Source organism: Rhamphochromis longiceps, linkage group LG7 (genome assembly GCF_057381845.1).
Source record: "Rhamphochromis longiceps isolate RC_006_pf linkage group LG7, R_longiceps_female_GT1.1, whole genome shotgun sequence".
NCBI lineage: Eukaryota > Metazoa > Chordata > Actinopteri > Cichliformes > Cichlidae > Rhamphochromis > Rhamphochromis longiceps.
The window spans coordinates 32,892,956-32,919,918 of NC_140563.1; the positions used below are offsets into that span (position 1 = coordinate 32,892,956).

Consider the following 26,963-nt stretch of genomic DNA (forward strand, 5'->3'; position numbering starts at 1 on the left):
AACCAAGCTGATCTGATGAAATGTCTACGAGGATTTTGTCAAAGTATCCGGCCTGGAAGGAGCAAAAACGGCATCTTAAAGTGTTGCTTTGTTGGAACTTTGTAGGGGCGGTGTTGTAGCATGTGGAGCAGCAACAAAAGGCACAGATTTTCGCAAGATGATGAGCATGACATGGGGCCAGACGTTGTGTGAACTTAGTAAAAATAGTTAATATAAAATATCTTTCATTAAAATGTCCTGTAGTGTTTGTTAGGTTAAATAATTAAGGTTTTGTTACGGTTAAAAGGAGAAAAAAAAAAAAGGACACAAGCCCAAAGCAGCCACGTCTGAATCACATTTTTATTTAACTTCAGTTGATCGAGTAAGAGTTTATTTATTTCAGATGAAGAGGCAGAACAGAAACACAATAAGACCCCCTGAGGCCAACACGTACAGTATGTCACACTTCTAAACCACCAATGACGAACAGTTTTGAGAAAATGTTCCCAGGACCACGTGCAGGAGAAGCAATGCTGAGGCTGTGAATTTCTCCTGAGTCCAGACTTCAGGAGGACGGACGCACCGATGAGTCTCAGGAATAAAGTGGATTTGTTTTATTCTTCGATTCATATTTTTCAGCTTTCTGTTCAGGAGCACCTGAAATATTCTTAAGGCTGACTTATTTTAGTAAATGTCGTGGCTGCAGGTTCAATGTTTAAAGCCAAATTTCCCGAAGAAAAACAAAGAATTTAAGGTGGACTGAGCTAATATTTTGCAACATTCAGAAGCAGATACTTACAGGAAACAACTGTTTATTTCTGGTTTAATAATCAGACACTGAACATGATCAGATGCACTTTTGAAGTCACAGGAGGAAGCTGTGAAGGTTAGAGGCGAAGCACAGCTGGCGTCCGACTTTGTTTCTGAGGAGTTGCATGGTGAAGTTTTAAACTCTTCAGATTTCAGAAATGAAAGCTACACGGGCAAACTATGGATTCGGTTTCATTTAATGTGCGCTGCCACATGCGGGTGTACTGACTGCATGTGTGTGTGTGTGTGTGTGTGTGTGTGTGTGTGTGTGTGTGTGGGCGTGTGAGTGCTCAGGGTCGGCAGCGCTGGATGAATCGCGGGTACAGGCAGACGTCTCTGATGTGGTGTCTGTTCAGCAGCCAGGTGAGGAAACGCTCCAGACCCAGACCATAACCGCCGTGAGGACACGTGCCATACTTCCTCTGAAACACACACAGAAGCCTGTTGAAACACACAGCTACCAACAACTACACACATGCAGTGATGCAATAAAGCCAAACGTTAGGGCTCATTCCAGGTGGGCCTTAAAATCTTGACTTCCTGTTTGGTGGTCCTCGGAGACAAAAAGTTTGGAAGCCACTGCATCAGCCATAAGAGAACCACTGTTATCTAATGATAAAGCTGAACAAGGATTTGGTCCCCAAGTCCTGAACTGTCTTTCTTCTGGCCAACGTCGACTAGCGCATGTTTGATAACCTTATTCAAGCTAACGTTACAAACTAACTGCCACGTGAGTCGTTTAACTGCACAAAGTAAAGATGTAGTGAGGTGCACAAAACATCTGAGGTCAAACCAGTGTTCATTTACCTGGTCTGTGTACCAGTAGTATGGAGTCGGGTCGATTCCCTCCCTCTTGTATCCCTCCAGCAGCTCTTCAGCGTCCCAGATACGCATCGACCCTCCCACGATCTCACCAACATTTGGCATCAACACGTCGACCTGCAGCACAGACAAACATACGATACTCGAGGGATCCAGGTAACTCACGTTTTTTGTTTTTGGTAAAACAGAGACAGACCACTGTGTGTTATACTTGTATAACTATGCATGTGACAAATAAAGAACTTTGAACCTTTACTGTGTTTAATGAATATATCAGATCATATCTTAATAAGGCCGCTGGTTGTTTCCTGACATGCCGCTGTATCACAACTGCCGTTCTGCTGTCCTGCCTTTATTTTTAAGATAAAACATTGTTTTTAGTCACAGATGACCTGCTTTAGTGAAGCTCTACACCTCGTCTCTCACACCACAGGTCACTCACACTCTCCTGCCGAGCCTTTAACTCACTCATCACCAACTTACTTATACTTTAAGTCTTTACCTTTTTACCTACTTAATGCTCAGGTTGAAGTGAAGAGCTCATGCTCCTCTTCACACAGAAACTGTACTTTTAGTGAAGGACATGACCTCCCCGCTCTCTAACCAGGCTTCAGCCACACCGCAGCTGGATCTGTGAGGTTCGTACCGACTCGGTGAGGCGTTTGTCCTCGGTGCAGCGCTGCATGTAGAAAGACTTGATCTCGGCCGGGAAACGACAGAGCAGGATGGTCTCGTTGATGGTGTCGGTCATCAGCCTCTCTGGAGCCTCGGGGATGTCCTGACAGAGGGAGAAATATCGACACAACAGGCAAGTCAAAGAAAGAGAGAGAATCAAAGAAAGACTTCATGAATATTCAAAATAAAAAACTCTTCAGGTAGGAGAAAACCGTATTTATAAATTGTAAATGATTGCAGAACATCTGAAAAGACCAAAGTTTGACAGCTGAGCTTTTTAACAAGTTGTACAATAGTGCCCTCTACAGGCGTCGCTGAAAACCGCAGCTCTCTGCTACTGACAGGATCTTTGAAGATCACTTTCCTGTTTGTCTGTCACAAGTGTAGGCCGGCTTAGACGTTCAGAGGAGCTGGTGTGAATAATACTTTAAGGAATGAAGATGTGGGTGTTTTTGGAAAATTTTTAACATTTTAATCGAGGGGACTGTTTTAAAACTTAATAAAACATTGATGAATGTTTAATGGATTGTATGCACTCATGAATTTGAATTGTTTGGAATATGTTTGATTAATTTTTTTTTGATATCAGACGTTTTGGGGACTTTATAAGATGAGCTGAGCAGCTGAATGATGTGCTGTGTTCAACCGTCACCTCTCCGAACTCGTAGTAGGTGCCGTCGTCCTTCTTGACGTCATGCTCTCTGAGCCACTCGATGGCTTCGCTGTAGTTCATCCTCTTGAACGGCCTCTTCGGGGGTTTGAAGTTCTGGAAAAGCCATAGTCACCAAACAAAATATCAACTTTACTACCACACGTGAATGTTATGAGGTCAAATGCTCCAGAATAGTTAGAAAAATGACGCAGGAGCACAAAACTGTCGCTCGTCACGTACAGGGTTGATGTCGTAGAGCAGCTCTGCGGCGGGAGATTTGAGCACTCGGTCCACCACGTCACACACCAGGTCCTCAAGTCTGTTCAGCAGGTCCTCAAATGTAATGAAGGGACACTCCGCCTCGATGTGAGTGTATCTGACCATGGAGGACAATAATAAAAACACTGTAAGTAAATGATAGATCTTTGCAGAAAGGCTTTTAAGCTGTAACGTGGCGACTCACTCAGAAAGATGTCTGCGAGTGCGAGACTGCTCGGCCCGATACGACTGGGCGATACAGAAGGTGTCGCCCAGGGCAGGTATGCAGGTCTCCAGGTAGAGCTGAGAGGACTGCGTCAGGTACGCCTGCTCGCCAAAGTAATTGAGGTTAAAGAGCGTGGAGCCGCCCTCCACCTGAGTCTGCACCAGAGTCGGAGGAGTGATCTACACCGGAAAAATAAATTAACGATTATTGTAGAGCAAAGCGATCCTCAGTCTGATGCCGAGCTGTCTGCTCCTTTTCACACTCAACCCTCAAACTTACTGCTGCTGCATATTTTTCAGAATAAAGGAGAAACGGGCCAATCACAAAGCAGGATAAAATAAAACAACCATAACGGTTTGTAGTTATTACCGACTTTATTTCTGAGCGAGCAGCTGTCGAGTGAGACTTCTCTGTACTATTAAACTGCACTTTTATGACTAAAATATCTGTAATCAAATAAACAAACTGAAGAAGTGATTTGAATGCATTTGGATTTGATAAGAAGATGTAGTACCAGGCTCTTATCTGATAGAGGCTAAATCCTTCAATAGGTCCCAGATAAGACAATCAGCTAAAAACTACAAACTTAGGCCACAGACAGATATTTGCAGGTGGAATATGTGACCAGCTACACTCAAGCAGCTGCTTTAAGAAGACTGGAAAAAAGCTATTTATCTTGCATCTGGCCAGCAGCATCGACTTGACGTGACTAAGGAGCTTTTCAGTTCAGGTGGATCTGATTCCTAATCTGCAAAACTACTCTCAACCTGTGACAGAGGCACAGAGTGTCACTGACTAAAAGTGAGGTCATCAGGTTTGGGGGTTTCTTTCCTTGTTAGAGGTGAAGAAGCAAAAACAAAACAAACCCAACCCCACCACATTTTGGCATCCACAATAAATCTGTGCTTCACCTCGTAGTACCCACAGCTGAAGAAGTGGTCCCTGAAGCACTGTGTGACTGTGGATCGGACTCGGAGGATCTTGGAGACGTTCTCTCCTCTGATCAGCATGTGTCGGTTGTTCAGCTGGACGTCCACGTCTGACTCCTCGTTCAGTAGGTTGTCGGCCCCGCCCGCTGGAGCTAAGCCAACCAGCTCCCAGTAGTCGCCGTGCAGCTCGTGGCCTCCGGGCGCCTGAGAAAAGAAGACGAGGAGAACTCACTGAACATCTCCGTCCTGCATCTGCAGAGCATCTGTAACGGCTGAGGAGGCTCATCAGTGGAAACAGACGGTTTACTAGATTGTTCAGGTTGTTCCTCAGTCATGGTTCAGACTTTAGCAGAAGACAAAGTTTTCTGTTCTGTTCAACTATTAGTTTAACACAACATATTTACTGTACACTGATAAAAATAACAGAAACTCAAATCTCATTACTGAAATACACTTTCAGTCATGCGGTGATTTCTTGTTAGGATGATTCCAGGAAGAACTGTGGGGCATGTAAACATGTTGCTCTGGGTGACCTAGTTTCCTGTGAGCATGCACAGGCAGAGCAGGTTTCTGCAGCAGGTGAGTTTACCTGCTTTCCTTCAGGAACTGCAGTGACGGTCCCATAAATAGCCACCGTGCTCTCTGTGGACAAAACCAAGCCGTTGTAGCACTGGCACTAAAGACAAGAACAACAGAGAGTCGCACTCAGAATCAACTTCAGAAATTAAACAGCTTCTTTTTAAAGCACCAACTTCAAATGAATCACTCCCACCGATTTTGTTAAATCTTTGATTCTCTGCTTAGGCCTGGTGGTAGAGGATAAAAAGAAATGTCTTGAACTACATTCACGGCCAAATGTTTTAGGAGCGGCAGTTAAACGTTTATCCTCCCCAAAAAAACAAACAAACAACTTTTTAATCCCAGGGAGCTCTTTGCAGCTTGTGAATATGTTTCTGATCACTCTGCACAACAACACAGAAACACTGTGAATAAAGACAGAAGCAGCAAAGATTGTGAAAAACCACACCGGTGCCAAACTTTTGGCCGTGACAGGACATGAACATTTAATTTTTAACCATAACATGTAGCTCACAGTGTAGAAAGGTTAAAAATGGGGGTTTATGAAGCTTTACCAGCTGATCGGAGAGGACACACTGGAGGAAACCGGTGCCATCTCTCAGCACAAGGAACATCAGGTTCTTCCCTGGAGGAGACAAAATAAAAAGCAAAAAAACATAATAATACACATATGTTGACTCAAAGTAACATTTTAATTATTTCTATCCTCTTAAAAAACTTAATTTGGCTCAATCTTAAAAACTGAATCTTACTCATTTCTCTCTTTTCACAGTCAGTAAAGAATCTTAAACTTACAAATTAATCTTTTCATTTCAAGTTTGTCATTTTGACATTATTCTTAAATGCAAAATAATTCAGAAATATCCTCGTTTAAGCCTTTAATGCAGCTGTCCGTATTATAAATGAATAACAAGCAACAAATCAGTTTTGAATTCTCTGACTTTGGAATCTTAAATTGAAATGAGAATGAGTAAATACTGAATGGATCGACTGTTTGATTATATTGATGTGTTCCTCACCCTGCCTCCTGAGGCGGTGAACCCATCCAAACACTTTGACCCTCTGGCCTCTCTTTTCTTGGAGACGATGGATTTTAACCTGAAATAAAGACAACAATCATCTTTAAATCATCACCAGGAAGAAGAAGAATCAGTGAAATGATTCAGACTTTGGAGACATATTTATATTTCTATTGATTGTTCAGCTAGTTTGGGGTTTAAAACAAACTTCTGTGTTTCAGCTGCTCAATTCAAACAGCAGCAAACCAGCCAAAGCTTATCGCTCCACACAAACCATTCTGGTTCAGGAATGTCGTCTGTGAACTGTTTTCTATCTACACAAAGCCAGTTACTTTCAGCTTAATCTACTTTCTTTGTTTTTAAACTGTATGTGACTTTTATTCAGAAACGCTGCATCCGCTGCAAAATATTAAAAATGAATGTAAAGAACCAAAAAGTGAAACTTTAAGGAACAGGTTAAGAGGGCTGTTCTTATTTTTTCTCATATATATTATTTTACAACAATTAATTCTCATAAAACGGTTCCCAATAAGGAGGTTTATAAATCTGCAAGCAACCAAAAGCTCAGGCCTTATATTTCAAATTAAATGTAAACATAAATCAAGCATAATGCAGTCATTCAGTGATTTCAGATAGAAACGAAACAAGCTGTTTACTTTGAACTGTGAATCATGCAAAGCTACTCTGAGTCTAACACTAAAAAGATGGAGCTGGAAATGAGGCTGCATTCAGAGCTGCTGTTCTTTGGACTGTTTTTTGCTAACTTCTGTGTTCAAGTTCAATCAGACTTAAAATCAAACTTTATAACAGGAGCAGGAGCCAAAATACAGGTAAAATAAGAAAGACTGACTGCTTCAGCCTCAGGCAGACTGGGATCGTTCTTAATGACGATCTTCTTGGCTTCCTCCAGGTTCTTCTCTCTCCTCTCGTTGTCCTCGGCCTTTACGACAAACACAGCGGAGCCATAATGAAGAGAAAAGCACAAAACGATTGAATCTGTAGAATGTTTTGTGACCCACTGATTGTAGGAAACATCTCGAGGTTAGACACAAACCTCCTTCTTTTCTTTGGCATCGTTCTTTATCTGCTCGCGGTTAAAAGCCTTCTTTGCGTTCTTCATCTGTGTCTTAGAGATCACCGCCCAGCGCTGAGGGAGACGAGGAGGAAAATAAACTGAATCAGTCATTAATAACAGTTAGTAAAAACAGGTGCTGCAGCTGGTACTGGAATAAAACTTGCAAAGTTGGGTTCAAAATGGTAAAGATTGGATTTCTATCCTTGTTAAAGTGATCATCTATAAATATAACCAACCTCTCCCTCCTTCTGGGACTCTACAAAGATGGTGGGGAACGGCTCCTTTCCAGCAAACAACAGAGCCTGTGAAGATCCAAAGACACAGTGAGGTGCTGACAGACATCCCACAATCCATGCAGCCTGAAGCATTTTTACCCGTGCACATCTGAAGTAAACAAACAAGTTACCTTGAGAGGAGTTTTGAAGGGTTTCTGCTCCGTGCCATCTCCGTCTTGGTCGCTGCCACATTTATCTGACACATACAGCTCACCTGAGAAACACCAGCACAGTCGGCTCAGTATTTTCTCAATATGTGCAATCTCTTAAGTTTCTGGCACTCAGATTTTACCTGCGTTCAAGGCAGGGCTTACTCGTCACTCAAGAGAATTAAAATGCTGTGAGAAAAACACATTTAAAATACTTCCACACATCGGTACTAACAAGGACAAGAAGGAGACGTCACATTTCTCCCACGTTAGCGCCCTCTTATATGAGAATTGAATTTAAACTTCTGCCCCTCATATATAAAGTCTTGCAAAATCAGGCCCCACCATATCTCAGACCTCAAAGTACCAAATTATCCTAGTAGAGAACATTGTTCTCAGACTCAGAGTTTCCAAAAGAGGAATCAGAGACAGAGCCTTCTGCAACCGGCTCCTACACAGGAGATCTTCCTGATAGCTAAAGAATGTCAGACAAAGAGGCAGACACCCTCTGTACTTTTAAGTCCGGGCTTCAAACTTTACTTGTTCAAGCTTATGGGATCAGGTCATCTTGCACCATCCCTCATTTGTTCTGGTTCCTTTTAAAAGTGAGTACATCCTCATAAGTGACCGTGTGACCCTTGGGGTTCCCTCTTTAATATTGTAATATAAAGCTAATGAGGTGACTGGCGCTATATAAATAAAACTGTATTCGAATTTAGTCCTGGTGAAGAATTTGGAGATGCAGTACCTTTCACACGTACTATATACCACTGAGCAATGTGATCAGCAAGATTGCATCATATCTGTGACATGTAAAATAGTCAGCTATCAGGGTAACAATAGGCAATGGTAAAAACTAAGAATGTCACGCTTTTTATCGATACACGAACTTTACATGTAATGTGTAAAAATCTGCTGTATATTTACACCACATATGTGTGAATTCTATCATAGTGACACCCTAAAATGAAACCGAAAGTACCTTCAGTTTTCTGCTTGATTAAAACAGACTGAAATACAGTCACGGGTTAGATATTGGTTTGATCAATTAAATAAAAGACGGTGAGATATTCAAATCCAGGTCTGCCGCAGCCTCCTTTTGCTTCTCCACTGCAAACTGACAGCTGCCGTGGCTAAATGTTAGCATATCCTTGCTAATGTTTTCGTTTGTATAATGACTTTCATTGGTTCTGCAGCGGTAAGAAGGGCCGATCGATGCGTGATCATGCCACATATTAGCTCATATCATTCCAGAGACCTGACAGAATCAGAAATCGGCGTTACACAGCAGGCTAACTGCTAACATCTCTGCAACTGATGCAATATTAAAGCCACACATGTCTGTGGGAGCTAGCTAACCAGCTAGCTCACTCTCCTTCCTTACCTACTGAGATCTGTTCCACGTCTTTCGTTATCTCCGTCGCCATTTCAGCTCTGTTACTGCAGCAGCAGCCCGCTAAAACGCGCTAGTTTTATATTTAAAGAATATGGAATTTAACCTCCAAAGCCGACGACCGGTATTCACTGCTAACCGGTTACATGCAACTTTGCATCAGCCCTGCTACAGCCTGCTCTCACACACACTGAAGGGAAGAGGGAGGAGACTCAAGTGTGTTTTCATTTCCCAGGCGCTGATTGGCGAGAGTGGAGACGTCAAGCAAATCCAATTGGTGGAATACCGCGTCAGTCAACTTATGTGCCATAACAATGCGACCAATCAGCAACGGGGACTGAAATCAAAGAAGACTCTTGTGGTTGATAATAGTTTTTCTTATTTTGCTTCTTAGTCTATGAATATTTTAATTGTTTGCTATAATCATTGGGGGCAAAGATGCTTCCGCATTTGATGCTATAATTTTTTTTAATTATTTAATGCTACCATGTGCCCATGGTTCCACATTCATAAATGTAATTTTATGAACAGAAAGCCAGATTTTCAGTCAGTGAATCTGTCTGGGTGATCTTGATACCTTTCACCTTAAGTAGAACTATTTTCTACTTTTAAGCTCTGGACACATTCAATACGCTGGTGTGTTGTGTTTAGATTGAATGTGTTCTGACATTTATAATTTAAGAATTCATCTCTGGTCATGGGCTCTGTCTGTGACAGTAAGACATCCCATTCAGTTCCTCTCAGAGAGGTTTTTGTCCATTCCTCACTGGGGATGTCCTGTAGTTTGTCTCTGGTCTCTGACACAGCTGCCGTCACATCCTTGGTGTACCTCTCAGGATGAATATTGATGCTGGCTGAGTCGGGAGCTTCACTGAGACTTGACAGCAAGGTGTAGTTGTGTAGAAACTGGGTGGGGTCCTCTGTGTGAGAGAGCTGCTCCAGCTCAGTGTTTCTCCTCCTCAGCTCAGAGATTTCCTAATGCAAGTTACCCTTAAAGGAAGAAACCTATGACAGAACCAGGCTCTAGAGGGGGCAGTCAACTGTCAGGACTGGTTGGGGGGTGACTGTGAAGAGAGGGGAGGGAGATGGGGGAGATGGGAGGGATGTTAGTAGTTAAGGGGGGGGGGGGGGAATTAAGCTGAAATAGAGGTGGGGGAAGAAGAGGTGACATTGGAAGTAGTGAAAGAAGGAGTCACATATTAAAACTGGAGAATATGTTGTACTTGTTGTAGTGTTTCATCATGGGTCCAGTTTTTACCCAGGTGCTTAAAGCCCTTCTTTACCCTCATGTAACACCAACAGTAATTTCCAACCACTATTTCCTGTTCCTGTCAGTCAAACAAACAGACGACAAACATCTTCTATAAACAGGAATAATGTCATTTTATTGGATTAGAAAACATCTAATCTAGCGTTGATATTACACTGCTGTTTAGTGTCTGGCTAATCTCAGTGTCACCAAAATATCTGCCCTACATGTCAAACAATGAGAGAACTTGAAACAGTAACATCACCTAGCAGCTTATTTTAATTAGTGCTAACGTTGTGTTTGCTGGCTAACATTGCTATTATTATAGTCACAGTTAATTGACTTTGAATAGCTTTATTTCAAAAGTAATTTTACAATTTCACAGCCATTTAGCTGTGTTAACTGCACATGCTGTAGGTCATAAGGCGTGCATGGATCATTTTTATCATCAGCCTCTTATCTTTTGTCCACCACAGGCTTTGCCATGATAAATTGGTCAGTTGACAACCAGGAGCCGTACACCTTAACCTCAGAGGCCAGGACATCCAGGGGCAGTGTGAACACGCACTTGTTTAAATGGGACGCAAGACGGACTATAGAGGGCCACCCCCTTGCCAGACAACCAAGTGCTGTCCCTGTCCACGGCCAGTGTGAGAAGGACTCTCACTAAAGTCAACCCACACAAAGCTGCTGGACCAGACAATATACCTGGACGCGTGCTCAGAGCCCGTGCTGACCAGCTGACTGATGTCCTAGCAGGCATCTTTAACATCTCCCTGAGTCAAGCGGTTGTGCCACAGTGCTTTAAAACCACCACCATCATACCTGTCCCCAGACCTTCCCAAAGCCTAATTACACAATGATTGCCTGAGCCTATTCTTGTTAAATGATGAAAAACTCAAAGGCACGTTTGGGCAGTGGATCTGTGTGAAATCAGCAGCTTGCAAAACTAAATCAAAATGTGTGCTATTGATTCTAAAAATAGAAATCACAATAAAGTTCAACATTTACTAAAACCGCCATTCAGTCATCTGAGAATCTTTCCTCATGAAATTATAACGGTTAGATGAATGTATATGCAGTGATTTACTGATCAATGATAAAAGGGGAGATTTATGCAATAACGAAGACTGTCATGAAAAGTATTTGGCATCTGATCTCCTGTAACCTGCGGAGCTAAGCTGTTTTACCAGCTCTGCTCTCTGATTTTTCTTTTATGAAAAAACACAAGTTGTCAAAGTTATTTGTTTGCAAATGTATTTCAGAAATATCGACATACTTTTTTTAATCAGCAGAAACTTTATGTCAGTAGTGCAAAAACCTGCACTGATCTGACCTCATTTCTTCCTCATCCTGATTCCTGACCTGGGAAGGGAGAGAAATATTTGTTTTTGTTTGTCTTCTTGTTTTATTTAATTCCTTGTGGGATTTGGATCCAACACGTAAAGTATGCATATTATGCACACACACAAACACACATGCAGCTATTACCCATTTCTTGTATTCTTGAATAAAGACATTGATTTGACACATTTAATTAGCGGCCAATTGTTTTTATTGTTCAATTATTAAGAAAAAAGAAAAGGTGGGGGTGGGTGGGATGTAAAGGGAGAGAGGAGAGAAAACCCCAACAATCCCCTCTGAGCAAGCACGAGGCGACAGTGGATAGGAAAAACTCCCTTTAAAGGAAGAAACCTATGACAGAACCAGGCTCTAGAGGGGGCAGTCAACTGTCGGGACTGGTTGGGGGGTGACTGTGAAGAGAGGGGAGGGAGATGGGGGAGATGGGAGAGGTGTTAGTAGTTAAGGGGGGGGGGGGGGGGGGGGAATTAAGCTGGAATAGAGGTGGGGGAAGAAGAGGTGACATTGGCAGTAGTGAAAGAAGGAGTGTTCTTCCTCCAGAAGAAGCGTTTTTTCTTTTTCTGCTTTTTCTCGAGGATGAGGATCAGCTCCTCGATTTTTTCAGTGTTTTGCTTCTGCAGCTTGTTGCATTTTTTCACCACTTCTTCTTTTTCGGCTTGTTTTTCTTCCAACCTTTCTTTCAGCACTTTAGATGTTGCCTCCTGTTTTTGTAGTTTTTCATTTTCTCCTTCCAGCTCAGATGCTTTGAACTTCATTTTGTTGTAAAGTTCTTGCAGGTTTAGGTTTTTCTTCTCAAACTCCTGGAGAAGAAGTTTTTCTTCTCGCTGCTTACTGACCAGCTGTTCTCTCTCTTGAAGCAGGTCTTGATATTTGTGCAGTGTCTCATCCAACTTTACCTGCAGCATCCTGTCGTTTCCCTCCATGAGCTGGAGTTGGCACTCCATGTCTCCCTGCTTTCTGTCCAGCTGCTCTTTCTCTTGAAGGATTTCTTTATTTTGTCGCAGAGCTTCATCAAGCTTTCCTTGCAAGCTTTCATTTTGTTGCTTGATGCTCTGCAGATTGGAATCCATTTCTTTTTGTTTGATTTCTTGTTCCCTTTTCTCTTCGAGGAGCTTCTCATTTGCTTGCTCTGTGCGATCAAGCCTTTTTTTGTCAACACTGTACATTAGCTCCATGTCTCGGAGATTGGAGTGCAGCCCTCTCTTCTTCATGCCATCTTCTTTCTTCTCTTGGAGGAGTTTTCTATTTTGTTGCAGAGCTTCATGAAGCTTTCCTTGCAAGCTTTCATTGTGTTGCTTGATACTCTGAAGCTTGGAATGCATTTCTCTCTCTTTTAACTCCTGTTGCCTTTTCTCTTGCAGAAGCTTTTCATTTTCTTGCAGTGTGTGATCAAGCTTTTTTTTGTATACACTGTACATTAGCTCCATTTCTTGGAGATTGCTGTGCAGCCCTCTCTTCTTCGTGGCGTCTTGTTTCTTCTCTTGGACAAGTTTTTTATTTTGTTGCAGGGCTTCATCAAGCTTTCCTTGGAGCTCCTGGTTCTTTTTGTTCATGTCATGGAGATCTTGTTGTTTCTCCTCAATAATAGCTTCCTTTTCTTGAAGCTGGCATGACAACTTTTTTAGTTGAGCGCTCTTTTGCTCATTTTCCTCCATCAAGAACTTCATCTTCTCTGTGTTTCTGAGCGCTTCATCCTCCATTTCTTCCAAACGCTTTTCCTCTAGTTCCACTTGGTCACACCAAGGAAGAGAGGAAAGGGAAGAGTCTAGTGGCTCATCCCAGGGAAGAGTGTAGGGGTCAACTTCTTGTCCCTTTGGATTTGTTTGAGACATCTTGGGTCTGGATACAGTTAGAATTGCAAAGGATCCAAATATTTCAAAAGGCTTTTCTGGCGAACGGTTCAATGCTGCACACATCAATGCTGCGAGAAACGGACTAAAAGTCGTTGCTCTTCACCGCTATTTATAGGTTTTTGGATCAAAGGATCAAAGGATCAGAATGGTGGTAAGATTCTACATGTGTGTGACGTCATAATTCTGTAAGGCAATGAGGTTGTCACACGATATTTTTGGAGGAGGGCATTTTTCAACTTGGACAAATTATCAATAAAGTTTCAATCTCTGTTATTTTCCCCAAAAAACGTGTTGTCGCAATAATGTTTTCTATTGTAATTTGTGCCAACAGATGGCGCAGTTTAAAGTTGGCTGTTACTCTGCCCAGGCTGCTACCATAGAAGAAGAATGTAGACCAATAGTACTTTAACGATGTCCGCTGATCGTTTCCGTGGAAATCTTAGCATTGCTTTAGCCGTCAAGCTAAAGGTTTAGCTTCATACTGCCATATTTTCAGAGTAACAAAATATTTAAACGGTCTCAGATCATGGTGAGTATTTGAAAAAATGTTTATTTAATGTGAAGCCTGTGATGTGGAAAGGTTAGCAAGCGTAATTTTGCCTATTGTGTTATACACGGGTGCTTACATCCGAGTAGTGTTGATCTTTTCTAAGGTCCATGGGTTTATCCAACGAGCAGCTAAATCACCGTTATATCTGTAATTTTGTGGGCAACGTCTTAATGCAAAAAAAAAAAATAAAAAAAAAAATCCCAAAGCAACGAAGCAAAGACTAAAAAACTCCACAATGCGTTTTTAAGCTCTCTCTGTGTTCACTGCCTCTGCAAGTGTCAAACTTCCTCGCTTTAGCTGATGCTAACCAACATTAGCGCTTACGGTTCGTATATAAACACAACTGTCAGCCCTTCACTTTTGGTGCCGACAACATTTTGAGCATTTTCGACAGTTTGTGAAATGGTCGTCATTGGCATTACATGCCAGTAGTGTTCGCTAACTGACTTTACCGGTGATTATATTTATTATTGTTGTCATTATTATTATTATTATTATTATTATTATGATTAGTTTCCCCACCGGAAGAATGCGACGTTCTTGCCAGAACATTCCCAAATAATTGACCACGTTTATTAACAGATCAATTTTCTCCACAGTTTTAGGGTGAGCTAGAATAGATATATGGTTTCAGTAATACGAATAAGAGCGCAACAGCATAGAGACAATGACGATCACTCTCATAATTTCATTACGTTAGTGCACCCATCGCTCCGCATCCTTAACGCTACATTGATGTCGAGAGTCTCTGACACAGCTGTGCTCTGCAGCACAGACACCCTGCTTATCTGTGATTCGGCCAGTCTGGTGTTGAACTCCAAAGACATGCGCGGGGTTAGGTTAGTTGGCTGTTGGTGTGAGTGGTTGTCTGAGTCTCTCTAATAACCCTCCAACAGACTGGCGACCTGTCCAGGGTGTACTTTTGCCCTATGACAGCTGGAATACAACCTGAATAAAATAAGTAGGAGAAAATGAATGATGTTTATGAACTGTAGTTAATGTAGTCAGACAATAAGTTACCGAGCAACAGGCCACAAGTCTTGGTGCAGAATCATACTAAGATTTAAAAAATAAAATGTTGGCACTGGTGTTTGAAACAGTATACTGTCAGTAAGACTGGAGCAACTGCACACATCTGGAAACTAATAACTAGAGTAGTTAAGTAACATTTTGTTACTGCATCCATTTAGCCAGGTATAATTAGCATGTCTACATACATGTCATTTCTAATGTGGTCCTATGTGGTATGTTGTAGGACAGTGAAGTGTCTGACACTGACCATGTACCAGTGCCTGAGAACACTGGTATGGAGGGGGAGAACGCACCTCTTTACTGTATTTGTCAGAAACCAGACATCAACTGCTTCATGATGTAAGTATATATCAGTTTTATATTTGCAGTACGTGCAGTAGGGGTGGGCGCTAGCTTCAGCAATGTTATCAGAGATTTTTTTTTTTTAAATGAAGATCTTCTATTTCGAGAAAACTACCAATAAGGATATATGCACAGATATAGAAAACAATACTGTAACATTTTATTGATGCTTGCAGTTTGGAGGAAGCAGTATTTGCAAGTGTAACTAAATTCCAGGCATTTTCCATCCTTCTTTTCCTATCAGCTTTTTTCTAATTGTCAGTGTGAACCAAGGTGTCAGCAGCAGCATTATAGTGCAAAAGTAGTGACCCAGCATAGATCAAATGTAAGCACAAAAGTAGCCAAGGTCGTGTTTTTCCTGGAAATTTTAAGTGAAAGGATAAAGTAACTGCTTACCACTTTAGTTTAACAATGATTAATGAAATGTAACCGTGTAACTCATCAGCAGTCTGCACAGTATGGTCACATATTAAAACTGGAGAATATGTTGTACTTGTTGTAGTGTTTCATCATGGGTCCAGTTTTTACCCAGGTGCTTAAAGCCCTTCTTTACCCTCATGTAACACCAACAGTAATTTCCAACCACTATTTCCTGTTCCTGTCAGTCAAACAAACAGACGACAAACATCTTCTATAAACAGGAATAATGTCATTTTATCGGATTAGAAAACATCTAATCTAGCGTTGATATTACACTGCTGTTTAGTGTCTGGCTAATCTCAGTGTCACCAAAATATCTGCCCTACATGTCAAACAATGAGAGAACTTGAAACAGTAACATCACCTAGCAGCTTATTTTAATTAGTGCTAACGTTGTGTTTGCTGGCTAACATTGCTATTATTATAGTCACAGTTAATTGACTTTGAATAGCTTTATTTCAAAAGTAATTTTACAATTTCACAGCCATTTAGCTGTGTTAACTGCACATGCTGTAGGTCATAAGGCGTGCATGGATCATTTTTATCATCAGCCTCTTATCTTTTGTCCACCACAGGCTTTGCCATGATAAATTGGTCAGTTGACAACCAGGAGCCGTACACCTTAACCTCAGAGGCCAGGACATCCAGGGGCAGTGTGAACACGCACTTGTTTAAATGGGACGCAAGACGGACTATAGAGGGCCACCCCCTTGCCAGACAACCAAGTGCTGTCCCTGTCCACGGCCAGTGTGAGAAGGACTCTCACTAAAGTCAACCCACACAAAGCTGCTGGACCAGACAATATACCTGGACGCGTGCTCAGAGCCCGTGCTGACCAGCTGACTGATGTCCTAGCAGGCATCTTTAACATCTCCCTGAGTCAAGCGGTTGTGCCACAGTGCTTTAAAACCACCACCATCATACCTGTCCCCAGACCTTCCCAAAGCCTAATTACACAATGATTGCCTGAGCCTATTCTTGTTAAATGATGAAAAACTCAAAGGCACGTTTGGGCAGTGGATCTGTGTGAAATCAGCAGCTTGCAAAACTAAATCAAAATGTGTGCTATTGATTCTAAAAATAGAAATCACAATAAAGTTCAACATTTACTAAAACCGCCATTCAGTCATCTGAGAATCTTTCCTCATGAAATTATAACGGTTAGATGAATGTATATGCAGTGATTTACTGATCAATGATAAAAGGGGAGATTTATGCAATAACGAAGACTGTCATGAAAAGTATTTGGCATCTGATCTCCTGTAACCTGCGGAGCTAAGCTGTTTTACCAGCTCTGCTCTCTGATTTTTCTTTTATGAAAAAACACAAGTTGTCAAAGTTATTTGTTTGCAAATGTATTTCAGAAATATCGACATACTTTTTTTTAATCAGCAGAAACTTTATGTCAGTAATGCAAAAACCTGCACTGATCTGACCTCATTTCTTCCTCATCCTGATTCCTGACCTGGGAAGGGAGAGAAATATTTGTTTTTGTTTGTCTTCTTGTTTTATTTAATTCCTTGTGGGATTTGGATCCAACACGTAAAGTATGCATATTATGCACACACACAAACACACATGCAGCTATTACCCATTTCTTGTATTCTTGAATAAAGACATTGATTTGACACATTTAATTAGCGGCCAATTGTTTTTATTGTTCAATTATTAAGAAAAAAGAAAAGGTGGGGGTGGGTGGGATGTAAAGGGAGAGAGGAGAGAAAACCCCAACAATCCCCTCTGAGCAAGCACGAGGCGACAGTGGATAGGAAAAACTCCCTTTAAAGGAAGAAACCTATGACAGAACCAGGCTCTAGAGGGGGCAGTCAACTGTCGGGACTGGTTGGGGGGTGACTGTGAAGAGAGGGGAGGGAGATGGGGGAGATGGGAGAGGTGTTAGTAGTTAAGGGGGGGGGGGGGGGGGGGAATTAAGCTGGAATAGAGGTGGGGGAAGAAGAGGTGACATTGGCAGTAGTGAAAGAAGGAGTGTTCTTCCTCCAGAAGAAGCGTTTTTTCTTTTTCTGCTTTTTCTCGAGGATGAGGATCAGCTCCTCGATTTTTTCAGTGTTTTGCTTCTGCAGCTTGTTGCATTTTTTCACCACTTCTTCTTTTTCGGCTTGTTTTTCTTCCAACCTTTCTTTCAGCACTTTAGATGTTGCCTCCTGTTTTTGTAGTTTTTCATTTTCTCCTTCCAGCTCAGATGCTTTGAACTTCATTTTGTTGTAAAGTTCTTGCAGGTTTAGGTTTTTCTTCTCAAACTCCTGGAGAAGAAGTTTTTCTTCTCGCTGCTTACTGACCAGCTGTTCTCTCTCTTGAAGCAGGTCTTGATATTTGTGCAGTGTCTCATCCAACTTTACCTGCAGCATCCTGTCGTTTCCCTCCATGAGCTGGAGTTGGCACTCCATGTCTCCCTGCTTTCTGTCCAGCTGCTCTTTCTCTTGAAGGATTTCTTTATTTTGTCGCAGAGCTTCATCAAGCTTTCCTTGCAAGCTTTCATTTTGTTGCTTGATGCTCTGCAGATTGGAATCCATTTCTTTTTGTTTGATTTCTTGTTCCCTTTTCTCTTCGAGGAGCTTCTCATTTGCTTGCTCTGTGCGATCAAGCCTTTTTTTGTCAACACTGTACATTAGCTCCATGTCTCGGAGATTGGAGTGCAGCCCTCTCTTCTTCATGCCATCTTCTTTCTTCTCTTGGAGGAGTTTTCTATTTTGTTGCAGAGCTTCATGAAGCTTTCCTTGCAAGCTTTCATTGTGTTGCTTGATACTCTGAAGCTTGGAATGCATTTCTCTCTCTTTTAACTCCTGTTGCCTTTTCTCTTGCAGAAGCTTTTCATTTTCTTGCAGTGTGTGATCAAGCTTTTTTTTGTATACACTGTACATTAGCTCCATTTCTTGGAGATTGCTGTGCAGCCCTCTCTTCTTCGTGGCGTCTTGTTTCTTCTCTTGGACAAGTTTTTTATTTTGTTGCAGGGCTTCATCAAGCTTTCCTTGGAGCTCCTGGTTCTTTTTGTCCATGTCATGGAGATCTTGTTGTTTCTCCTCAATAATAGCTTCCTTTTCTTGAAGCTGGCATGACAACTTTTTTAGTTGAGCGCTCTTTTGCTCATTTTCCTCCATCAAGAACTTCATCTTCTCTGTGTTTCTGAGCGCTTCATCCTCCATTTCTTCCAAACGCTTTTCCTCTAGTTCCACTTGGTCACACCAAGGAAGAGAGGAAAGGGAAGAGTCTAGTGGCTCATCCCAGGGAAGAGTGTAGGGGTCAACTTCTTGTCCCTTTGGATTTGTTTGAGACATCTTGGGTCTGGATACAGTTAGAATTGCAAAGGATCCAAATATTTCAAAAGGCTTTTCTGGCGAACGGTTCAATGCTGCACACATCAATGCTGCGAGAAACGGACTAAAAGTCGTTGCTCTTCACCGCTATTTATAGGTTTTTGGATCAAAGGATCAAAGGATCAGAATGGTGGTAAGATTCTACATGTGTGTGACGTCATAATTCTGTAAGGCAATGAGGTTGTCACACGATATTTTTGGAGGAGGGCATTTTTCAACTTGGACAAATTATCAATAAAGTTTCAATCTCTGTTATTTTCCCCAAAAACGTGTTGTCGCAATAATGTTTTCTATTGTAATTTGTGCCAACAGATGGCGCAGTTTAAAGTTGGCTGTTACTCTGCCCAGGCTGCTACCATAGAAGAAGAATGTAGACCAATAGTACTTTAACGATGTCCGCTGATCGTTTCCGTGGAAATCTTAGCATTGCTTTAGCCGTCAAGCTAAAGGTTTAGCTTCATACTGCCATATTTTCAGAGTAACAAAATATTTAAACGGTCTCAGATCATGGTGAGTATTTGAAAAAATGTTTATTTAATGTGAAGCCTGTGATGTGGAAAGGTTAGCAAGCGTAATTTTGCCTATTGTGTTATACACGGGTGCTTACATCCGAGTAGTGTTGATCTTTTCTAAGGTCCATGGGTTTATCCAACGAGCAGCTAAATCACCGTTATATCTGTAATTTTGTGGGCAACGTCTTAATGCAAAAAAAAAAAAAAAAAAAAAAAATCCCAAAGCAACGAAGCAAAGACTAAAAAACCCCACAATGCGTTTTTAAGCTCTCTCTGTGTTCACTGCCTCTGCAAGTGTCAAACTTCCTCGCTTTAGCTGATGCTAACCAACATTAGCGCTTACGGTTCGTATATAAACACAACTGTCAGCCCTTCACTTTTGGTGCCGACAACATTTTGAGCATTTTCGACAGTTTGTGAAATGGTCGTCATTGGCATTACATGCCAGTAGTGTTCGCTAACTGACTTTACCGGTGATTATATTTATTATTGTTGTCATTATTATTATTATTATTATTATTATTATTATTATTATTATTATTATGATTAGTTTCCCCACCGGAAGAATGCGACGTTCTTGCCAGAACATTCCCAAATAATTGACCACGTTTATTATCAGATCAATTTTCTCCACAGTTTTAGGGTGAGCTAGAATAGATATATGGTTTCAGTAATACGAATAAGAGCGCAACAGCATAGAGACAATGACGATCACTCTCATAATTTCATTACGTTAGTGCACCCATCGCTCCGCATCCTTAACGCTACATTGATGTCGAGAGTCTCTGACACAGCTGTGCTCTGCAGCACAGACACCCTGCTTATCTGTGATTCGGCCAGTCTGGTGTTGAACTCCAAAGACATGCGCGGGGTTAGGTTAGTTGGCTGTTGGTGTGAGTGGTTGTCTGAGTCTCTCTAATAACCCTCCAACAGACTGGCGACCTGTCCAGGGTGTACTTTTGCCCTATGACAGCTGGAATACAACCTGAATAAAATAAGTAGGAGAAAATGAATGATGTTTATGAACTGTAGTTAATGTAGTCAGACAATAAGTTACCGAGCAACAGGCCACAAGTCTTGGTGCAGAATCATACTAAGATTTAAAAAATAAAATGTTGGCACTGGTGTTTGAAACAGTATACTGTCAGTAAGACTGGAGCAACTGCACACATCTGGAAACTAATAACTAGAGTAGTTAAGTAACATTTTGTTACTGCATCCATTTAGCCAGGTATAATTAGCATGTCTACATACATGTCATTTCTAATGTGGTCCTATGTGGTATGTTGTAGGACAGTGAAGTGTCTGACACTGACCATGTACCAGTGCCTGAGAACACTGGTATGGAGGGGGAGAACGCACCTCTTTACTGTATTTGTCAGAAACCAGACATCAACTGCTTCATGATGTAAGTATATATCAGTTTTATATTTGCAGTACGTGCAGTAGGGGTGGGCGCTAGCTTCAGCAATGTTATCAGAGATTTTTTTTTTTTAAATGAAGATCTTCTATTTCGAGAAAACTACCAATAAGGATATATGCACAGATATAGAAAACAATACTGTAACATTTTATTGATGCTTGCAGTTTGGAGGAAGCAGTATTTGCAAGTGTAACTAAATTCCAGGCATTTTCCATCCTTCTTTTCCTATCAGCTTTTTTCTAATTGTCAGTGTGAACCAAGGTGTCAGCAGCAGCATTATAGTGCAAAAGTAGTGACCCAGCATAGATCAAATGTAAGCACAAAAGTAGCCAAGGTCGTGTTTTTCCTGGAAATTTTAAGTGAAAGGATAAAGTAACTGCTTACCACTTTAGTTTAACAATGATTAATGAAATGTAACCGTGTAACTCATCAGCAGTCTGCACAGTATGGTCACATATTAAAACTGGAGAATATGTTGTACTTGTTGTAGTGTTTCATCATGGGTCCAGTTTTTACCCAGGTGCTTAAAGCCCTTCTTTACCCTCATGTAACACCAACAGTAATTTCCAACCACTATTTCCTGTTCCTGTCAGTCAAACAAACAGACGACAAACATCTTCTATAAACAGGAATAATGTCATTTTATCGGATTAGAAAACATCTAATCTAGCGTTGATATTACACTGCTGTTTAGTGTCTGGCTAATCTCAGTGTCACCAAAATATCTGCCCTACATGTCAAACAATGAGAGAACTTGAAACAGTAACATCACCTAGCAGCTTATTTTAATTAGTGCTAACGTTGTGTTTGCTGGCTAACATTGCTATTATTATAGTCACAGTTAATTGACTTTGAATAGCTTTATTTCAAAAGTAATTTTACAATTTCACAGCCATTTAGCTGTGTTAACTGCACATGCTGTAGGTCATAAGGCGTGCATGGATCATTTTTATCATCAGCCTCTTATCTTTTGTCCACCACAGGCTTTGCCATGATAAATTGGTCAGTTGACAACCAGGAGCCGTACACCTTAACCTCAGAGGCCAGGACATCCAGGGGCAGTGTGAACACGCATTTGTTTAAATGGGACGCAAGACGGACTATAGAGGGCCACCCCCTTGCCAGACAACCAAGTGCTGTCCCTGTCCACGGCCAGTGTGAGAAGGACTCTCACTAAAGTCAACCCACACAAAGCTGCTGGACCAGACAATATACCTGGACGCGTGCTCAGAGCCCGTGCTGACCAGCTGACTGATGTCCTAGCAGGCATCTTTAACATCTCCCTGAGTCAAGCGGTTGTGCCACAGTGCTTTAAAACCACCACCATCATACCTGTCCCCAGACCTTCCCAAAGCCTAATTCCACAATGATTGCCTGAGCCTATTCTTGTTAAATGATGAAAAACTCAAAGGCACGTTTGGGCAGTGGATCTGTGTGAAATCAGCAGCTTGCAAAACTAAATCAAAATGTGTGCTATTGATTCTAAAAATAGAAATCACAATAAAGTTCAACATTTACTAAAACCGCCATTCAGTCATCTGAGAATCTTTCCTCATGAAATTATAACGGTTAGATGAATGTATATGCAGTGATTTACTGATCAATGATAAAAGGGGAGATTTATGCAATAACGAAGACTGTCATGAAAAGTGTTTGGCATCTGATCTCCTGTAACCTGCGGAGCTAAGCTGTTTTACCAGCTCTGCTCTCTGATTTTTCTTTTATGAAAAAACACAAGTTGTCAAAGTTATTTGTTTGCAAATGTATTTCAGAAATATCGACATACTTTTTTTTAATCAGCAGAAACTTTATGTCAGTAGTGCAAAAACCTGCACTGATCTGACCTCATTTCTTCCTCATCCTGATTCCTGACCTGGGAAGGGAGAGAAATATTTGTTTTTGTTTGTCTTCTTGTTTTATTTAATTCCTTGTGGGATTTGGATCCAACACGTAAAGTATGCATATTATGCACACACACAAACACACATGCAGCTATTACCCATTTCTTGTATTCTTGAATAAAGACATTGATTTGACACATTTAATTAGCGGCCAATTGTTTTTATTGTTCAATTATTAAGAAAAAAGAAAAGGTGGGGGTGGGTGGGATGTAAAGGGAGAGAGGAGAGAAAACCCCAACAATCCCCTCTGAGCAAGCACGAGGCGACAGTGGATAGGAAAAACTCCCTTTAAAGGAAGAAACCTATGACAGAACCAGGCTCTAGAGGGGGCAGTCAACTGTCGGGACTGGTTGGGGGGTGACTGTGAAGAGAGGGGAGGGAGATGGGGGAGATGGGAGAGGTGTTAGTAGTTAAGGGGGGGGGGAATTAAGCTGGAATAGAGGTGGGGGAAGAAGAGGTGACATTGGCAGTAGTGAAAGAAGGAGTGTTCTTCCTCCAGAAGAAGCGTTTTTTCTTTTTCTGCTTTTTCTCGAGGATGAGGATCAGCTCCTCGATTTTTTCAGTGTTTTGCTTCTGCAGCTTGTTGCATTTTTTCACCACTTCTTCTTTTTCGGCTTGTTTTTCTTCCAACCTTTCTTTCAGCACTTTAGATGTTGCCTCCTGTTTTTGTAGTTTTTCATTTTCTCCTTCCAGCTCAGATGCTTTGAACTTCATTTTGTTGTAAAGTTCTTGCAGGTTTAGGTTTTTCTTCTCAAACTCCTGGAGAAGAAGTTTTTCTTCTCGCTGCTTACTGACCAGCTGTTCTCTCTCTTGAAGCAGGTCTTGATATTTGTGCAGTGTCTCATCCAACTTTACCTGCAGCATCCTGTCGTTTCCCTCCATGAGCTGGAGTTGGCACTCCATGTCTCCCTGCTTTCTGTCCAGCTGCTCTTTCTCTTGAAGGATTTCTTTATTTTGTCGCAGAGCTTCATCAAGCTTTCCTTGCAAGCTTTCATTTTGTTGCTTGATGCTCTGCAGATTGGAATCCATTTCTTTTTGTTTGATTTCTTGTTCCCTTTTCTCTTCGAGGAGCTTCTCATTTGCTTGCTCTGTGCGATCAAGCCTTTTTTTGTCAACACTGTACATTAGCTCCATGTCTCGGAGATTGGAGTGCAGCCCTCTCTTCTTCATGCCATCTTCTTTCTTCTCTTGGAGGAGTTTTCTATTTTGTTGCAGAGCTTCATGAAGCTTTCCTTGCAAGCTTTCATTGTGTTGCTTGATACTCTGAAGCTTGGAATGCATTTCTCTCTCTTTTAACTCCTGTTGCCTTTTCTCTTGCAGAAGCTTTTCATTTTCTTGCAGTGTGTGATCAAGCTTTTTTTTGTATACACTGTACATTAGCTCCATTTCTTGGAGATTGCTGTGCAGCCCTCTCTTCTTCGTGGCGTCTTGTTTCTTCTCTTGGACAAGTTTTTTATTTTGTTGCAGGGCTTCATCAAGCTTTCCTTGGAGCTCCTGGTTCTTTTTGTCCATGTCATGGAGATCTTGTTGTTTCTCCTCAATAATAGCTTCCTTTTCTTGAAGCTGGCATGACAACTTTTTTAGTTGAGCGCTCTTTTGCTCATTTTCCTCCATCAAGAACTTCATCTTCTCTGTGTTTCTGAGCGCTTCATCCTCCATTTCTTCCAAACGCTTTTCCTCTAGTTCCACTTGGTCACACCAAGGAAGAGAGGAAAGGGAAGAGTCTAGTGGCTCATCCCAGGGAAGAGTGTAGGGGTCAACTTCTTGTCCCTTTGGATTTGTTTGAGACATGTTGGGTCTGGATACAGTTAGAATTGCAAAGGATCCAAATATTTCAAAAGGCTTTTCTGGCGAACGGTTCAATGCTGCACACATCAATGCTGCGAGAAACGGACTAAAAGTCGTTGCTCTTCACCGCTATTTATAGGTTTTTGGATCAAAGGATCAAAGGATCAGAATGGTGGTAAGATTCTACATGTGTGTGACGTCATAATTCTGTAAGGCAATGAGGTTGTCACATGATATTTTTGGAGGAGGGCATTTTTCAACTTGGACAAATTATCAATAAAGTTTCAATCTCTGTTATTTTCCCCAAAAAACGTGTTGTCGCAATAATGTTTTGTATTGTAATTTGTGCCAACAGATGGCGCAGTTTAAAGTTGGCTGTTACTCTGCCCAGGCTGCTACCATAGAAGAAGAATGTAGACCAATAGTACTTTAACGATGTCCGCTGATCGTTTCCGTGTAAATCTTAGCATTGCTTTAGCTGTCAAGCTAAAGGTTTAGCTTCATACTGCCATATTTTCAGAGTAACAAAATATTTAAACGGTCGACCTCCCAGCCCTTTGTTCCTTCAGTGGGCTGGTTTCAGTCATTATGCAAATGTACTGTTTATAAGATTGGGGAAACCTGCAGTCAGCTGAGACCGAAGAAGTCACTTGGATGAGTGACGAAACGTTTCTCCCACAAAACGCTACGTCCAGATGAACAGAATCAACTTTTGGAGATTTGCATAATGACTGAAACCAGCCCACTGAAGGAACAATGGGCTGAGAAGTCAGTTTATTCATCATAATTATGCAAATTCTCATGCCCATTGATCAGCAACCACTCTCATTCAAAAAGGCATCTCTAAAATGTAAAAGTGAGGACAAGTGAAGCTTTGTAAAGTACAATTAGATTTCCAGACATTTGGTGATACAGTCACGTTGCACTAACTCTTAGATAAGTGGCTAGGGGTTCTCCAGAAACTTTGTGGGATCTTCTTGAGTTTAAACAAATCTGCTATTCTGACCAGACAGTCAGCAGGGAAAGGTTTGCAATCAAGAGATAAGCTGAGAGCTCAGTGTCAACATTAGTGGATTGAGATGAATTGAGGAGAAAAGATCTATTCCAATAGAAGGAAATCAAACACTTAAACACTTGGAACAGTTTTCAAATACATTAATAGTAATGCAACACTGTCCTCTTCCCCCAGATAGGCAACTGAGCCTGTTGAACTGTTTGGAATGGAACTTATGGGTAAATTAACCTTAACTGGTATATTTGTCATGGTTGTTTATTCTACTATATGGACCCACTGTGGTGGGGTGTGGTTTGTAGCTCAGCTCTAGGGGAAGGGGTGGAGCAGCTAGTTCAGGGTGTGGTGTTAGAGCAGGCTGACCCACACAGCTGTTCTCCATTACCTGGTCACGCCTTCCCTGCTTCAGTAGGATGCTGGGGTCTAACAGGAGAGCAGTGTGCTGTAATGGGACAAGGCAGCTGCACAAGAAAATATTGTAAATAAAATCATCCACGTGCTTACAACGCGGTGTGCCTTCTTATTGTGATTTATTGCATTTGATGTTGGATAAATGGACACTGTACCCATGTCCTTTTACATATACTTTTTATTTTACTCCAGCAATTGATCCTCCAGTTCTAACCATAGCCTCTTTTTCGTTTATTTTTTGATAACGCTCATTCTTATATTAAAACTTATGTTAAACTTCTTCAAATTAAATCTTGGATGATTACTCACTTATTTCCTGATCGATTAGCCTTTATCTTGATTTTTAATCTGTCATTACCCCACTCTTTATCTGGAAATAAAGAAATTCAAAGGTCATGTGTAAAAAAAGCATAGATTAGGACTCTAACATCAGCCACAGAGCTGCATTTAGGCATGTTGCAGTTCAAATTGAGCATCAGAATAGGCAAAAAAGGTGATTTAAGTGACTCTGAACATGGAATAGTTGTTGCTGCCAGACCAGCTGGTCTGAATATTACAGAAACTGCTGATCTACTGGGATTTTCCTCACATATCAATCTCAGAATAGGTTTTACGGACGGCTTTGACCTCATAGGAATACAACAGTAGCTCAAATAACCACTTGTTATAACCAAGGTATGCAGAAGAGCATCTCTAAATGCACATCACACTGAACCTTGAAGCAGGTGGCTACAGCAGCAGAAGAGAGTCACAATTTGGTGTAAACAACTTGTATCAACAGTTCAGCTTGTTGATAATAATAATAATAATGGATTGGATTTATATAGCGCTTTTCTAGGCACCCAAAGCGCTTTACAATACCACTATTCATTCACTCTCACATTCACACACTGGTGGAGGCAAGCTACAGTTGTAGCCACAGCTGCCCTGGGGCA

The 26,963-nt window shown here is 41.4% G+C and overlaps 1 protein-coding gene and 3 long non-coding RNA genes across 5 annotated transcripts; 3 read left to right on the forward strand and 1 right to left on the reverse strand.

Annotated features, from left to right (window-relative positions):
- Positions 1-321: 321 nt before the first annotated feature.
- nars1 (asparaginyl-tRNA synthetase 1) lies at positions 322-9,045 on the reverse strand. The gene is made up of 15 exons (XM_085413403.1): positions 8,833-9,045; positions 7,431-7,513; positions 7,261-7,326; positions 7,004-7,096; positions 6,800-6,889; positions 5,950-6,028; positions 5,485-5,555; positions 4,941-5,027; positions 4,334-4,555; positions 3,402-3,601; positions 3,179-3,314; positions 2,939-3,052; positions 2,258-2,389; positions 1,597-1,728; positions 322-1,211 (listed from the first exon to the last, which is right to left on the reverse strand). Exons 1-15 carry the CDS (start codon positions 8,873-8,875, stop codon positions 1,080-1,082), a joined length of 1,680 nt encoding a protein of 559 aa, XP_085269529.1. The 5' UTR covers positions 8,876-9,045; the 3' UTR covers positions 322-1,079.
- Positions 7,718-11,627, forward strand: LOC146665678 (uncharacterized). Its single transcript, XR_014912642.1, has 3 exons — positions 7,718-8,053; positions 9,077-9,202; positions 10,567-11,627. It is a non-coding gene; the product is annotated as an uncharacterized LOC146665678 (long non-coding RNA).
- A 2,019-nt stretch (positions 11,628-13,646) lies between these two features.
- On the forward strand, positions 13,647-17,286 carry LOC146665679 (uncharacterized). Of its 2 annotated transcripts, XR_014912644.1 has the most exons (3): positions 13,647-13,834; positions 15,111-15,226; positions 16,225-17,286. It is a non-coding gene; the product is annotated as an uncharacterized LOC146665679 (long non-coding RNA). The 2 variants fall into 2 exon arrangements; XR_014912643.1 differs by lacking the exon at positions 13,647-13,834 and having other exon boundaries at positions 14,109-15,226.
- A 1,975-nt stretch (positions 17,287-19,261) lies between these two features.
- Positions 19,262-22,961, forward strand: LOC146665680 (uncharacterized). The gene is made up of 2 exons (XR_014912645.1): positions 19,262-20,901; positions 21,900-22,961. It is a non-coding gene; the product is annotated as an uncharacterized LOC146665680 (long non-coding RNA).
- The last annotated feature ends 4,002 nt before the right edge of the window (positions 22,962-26,963 follow it).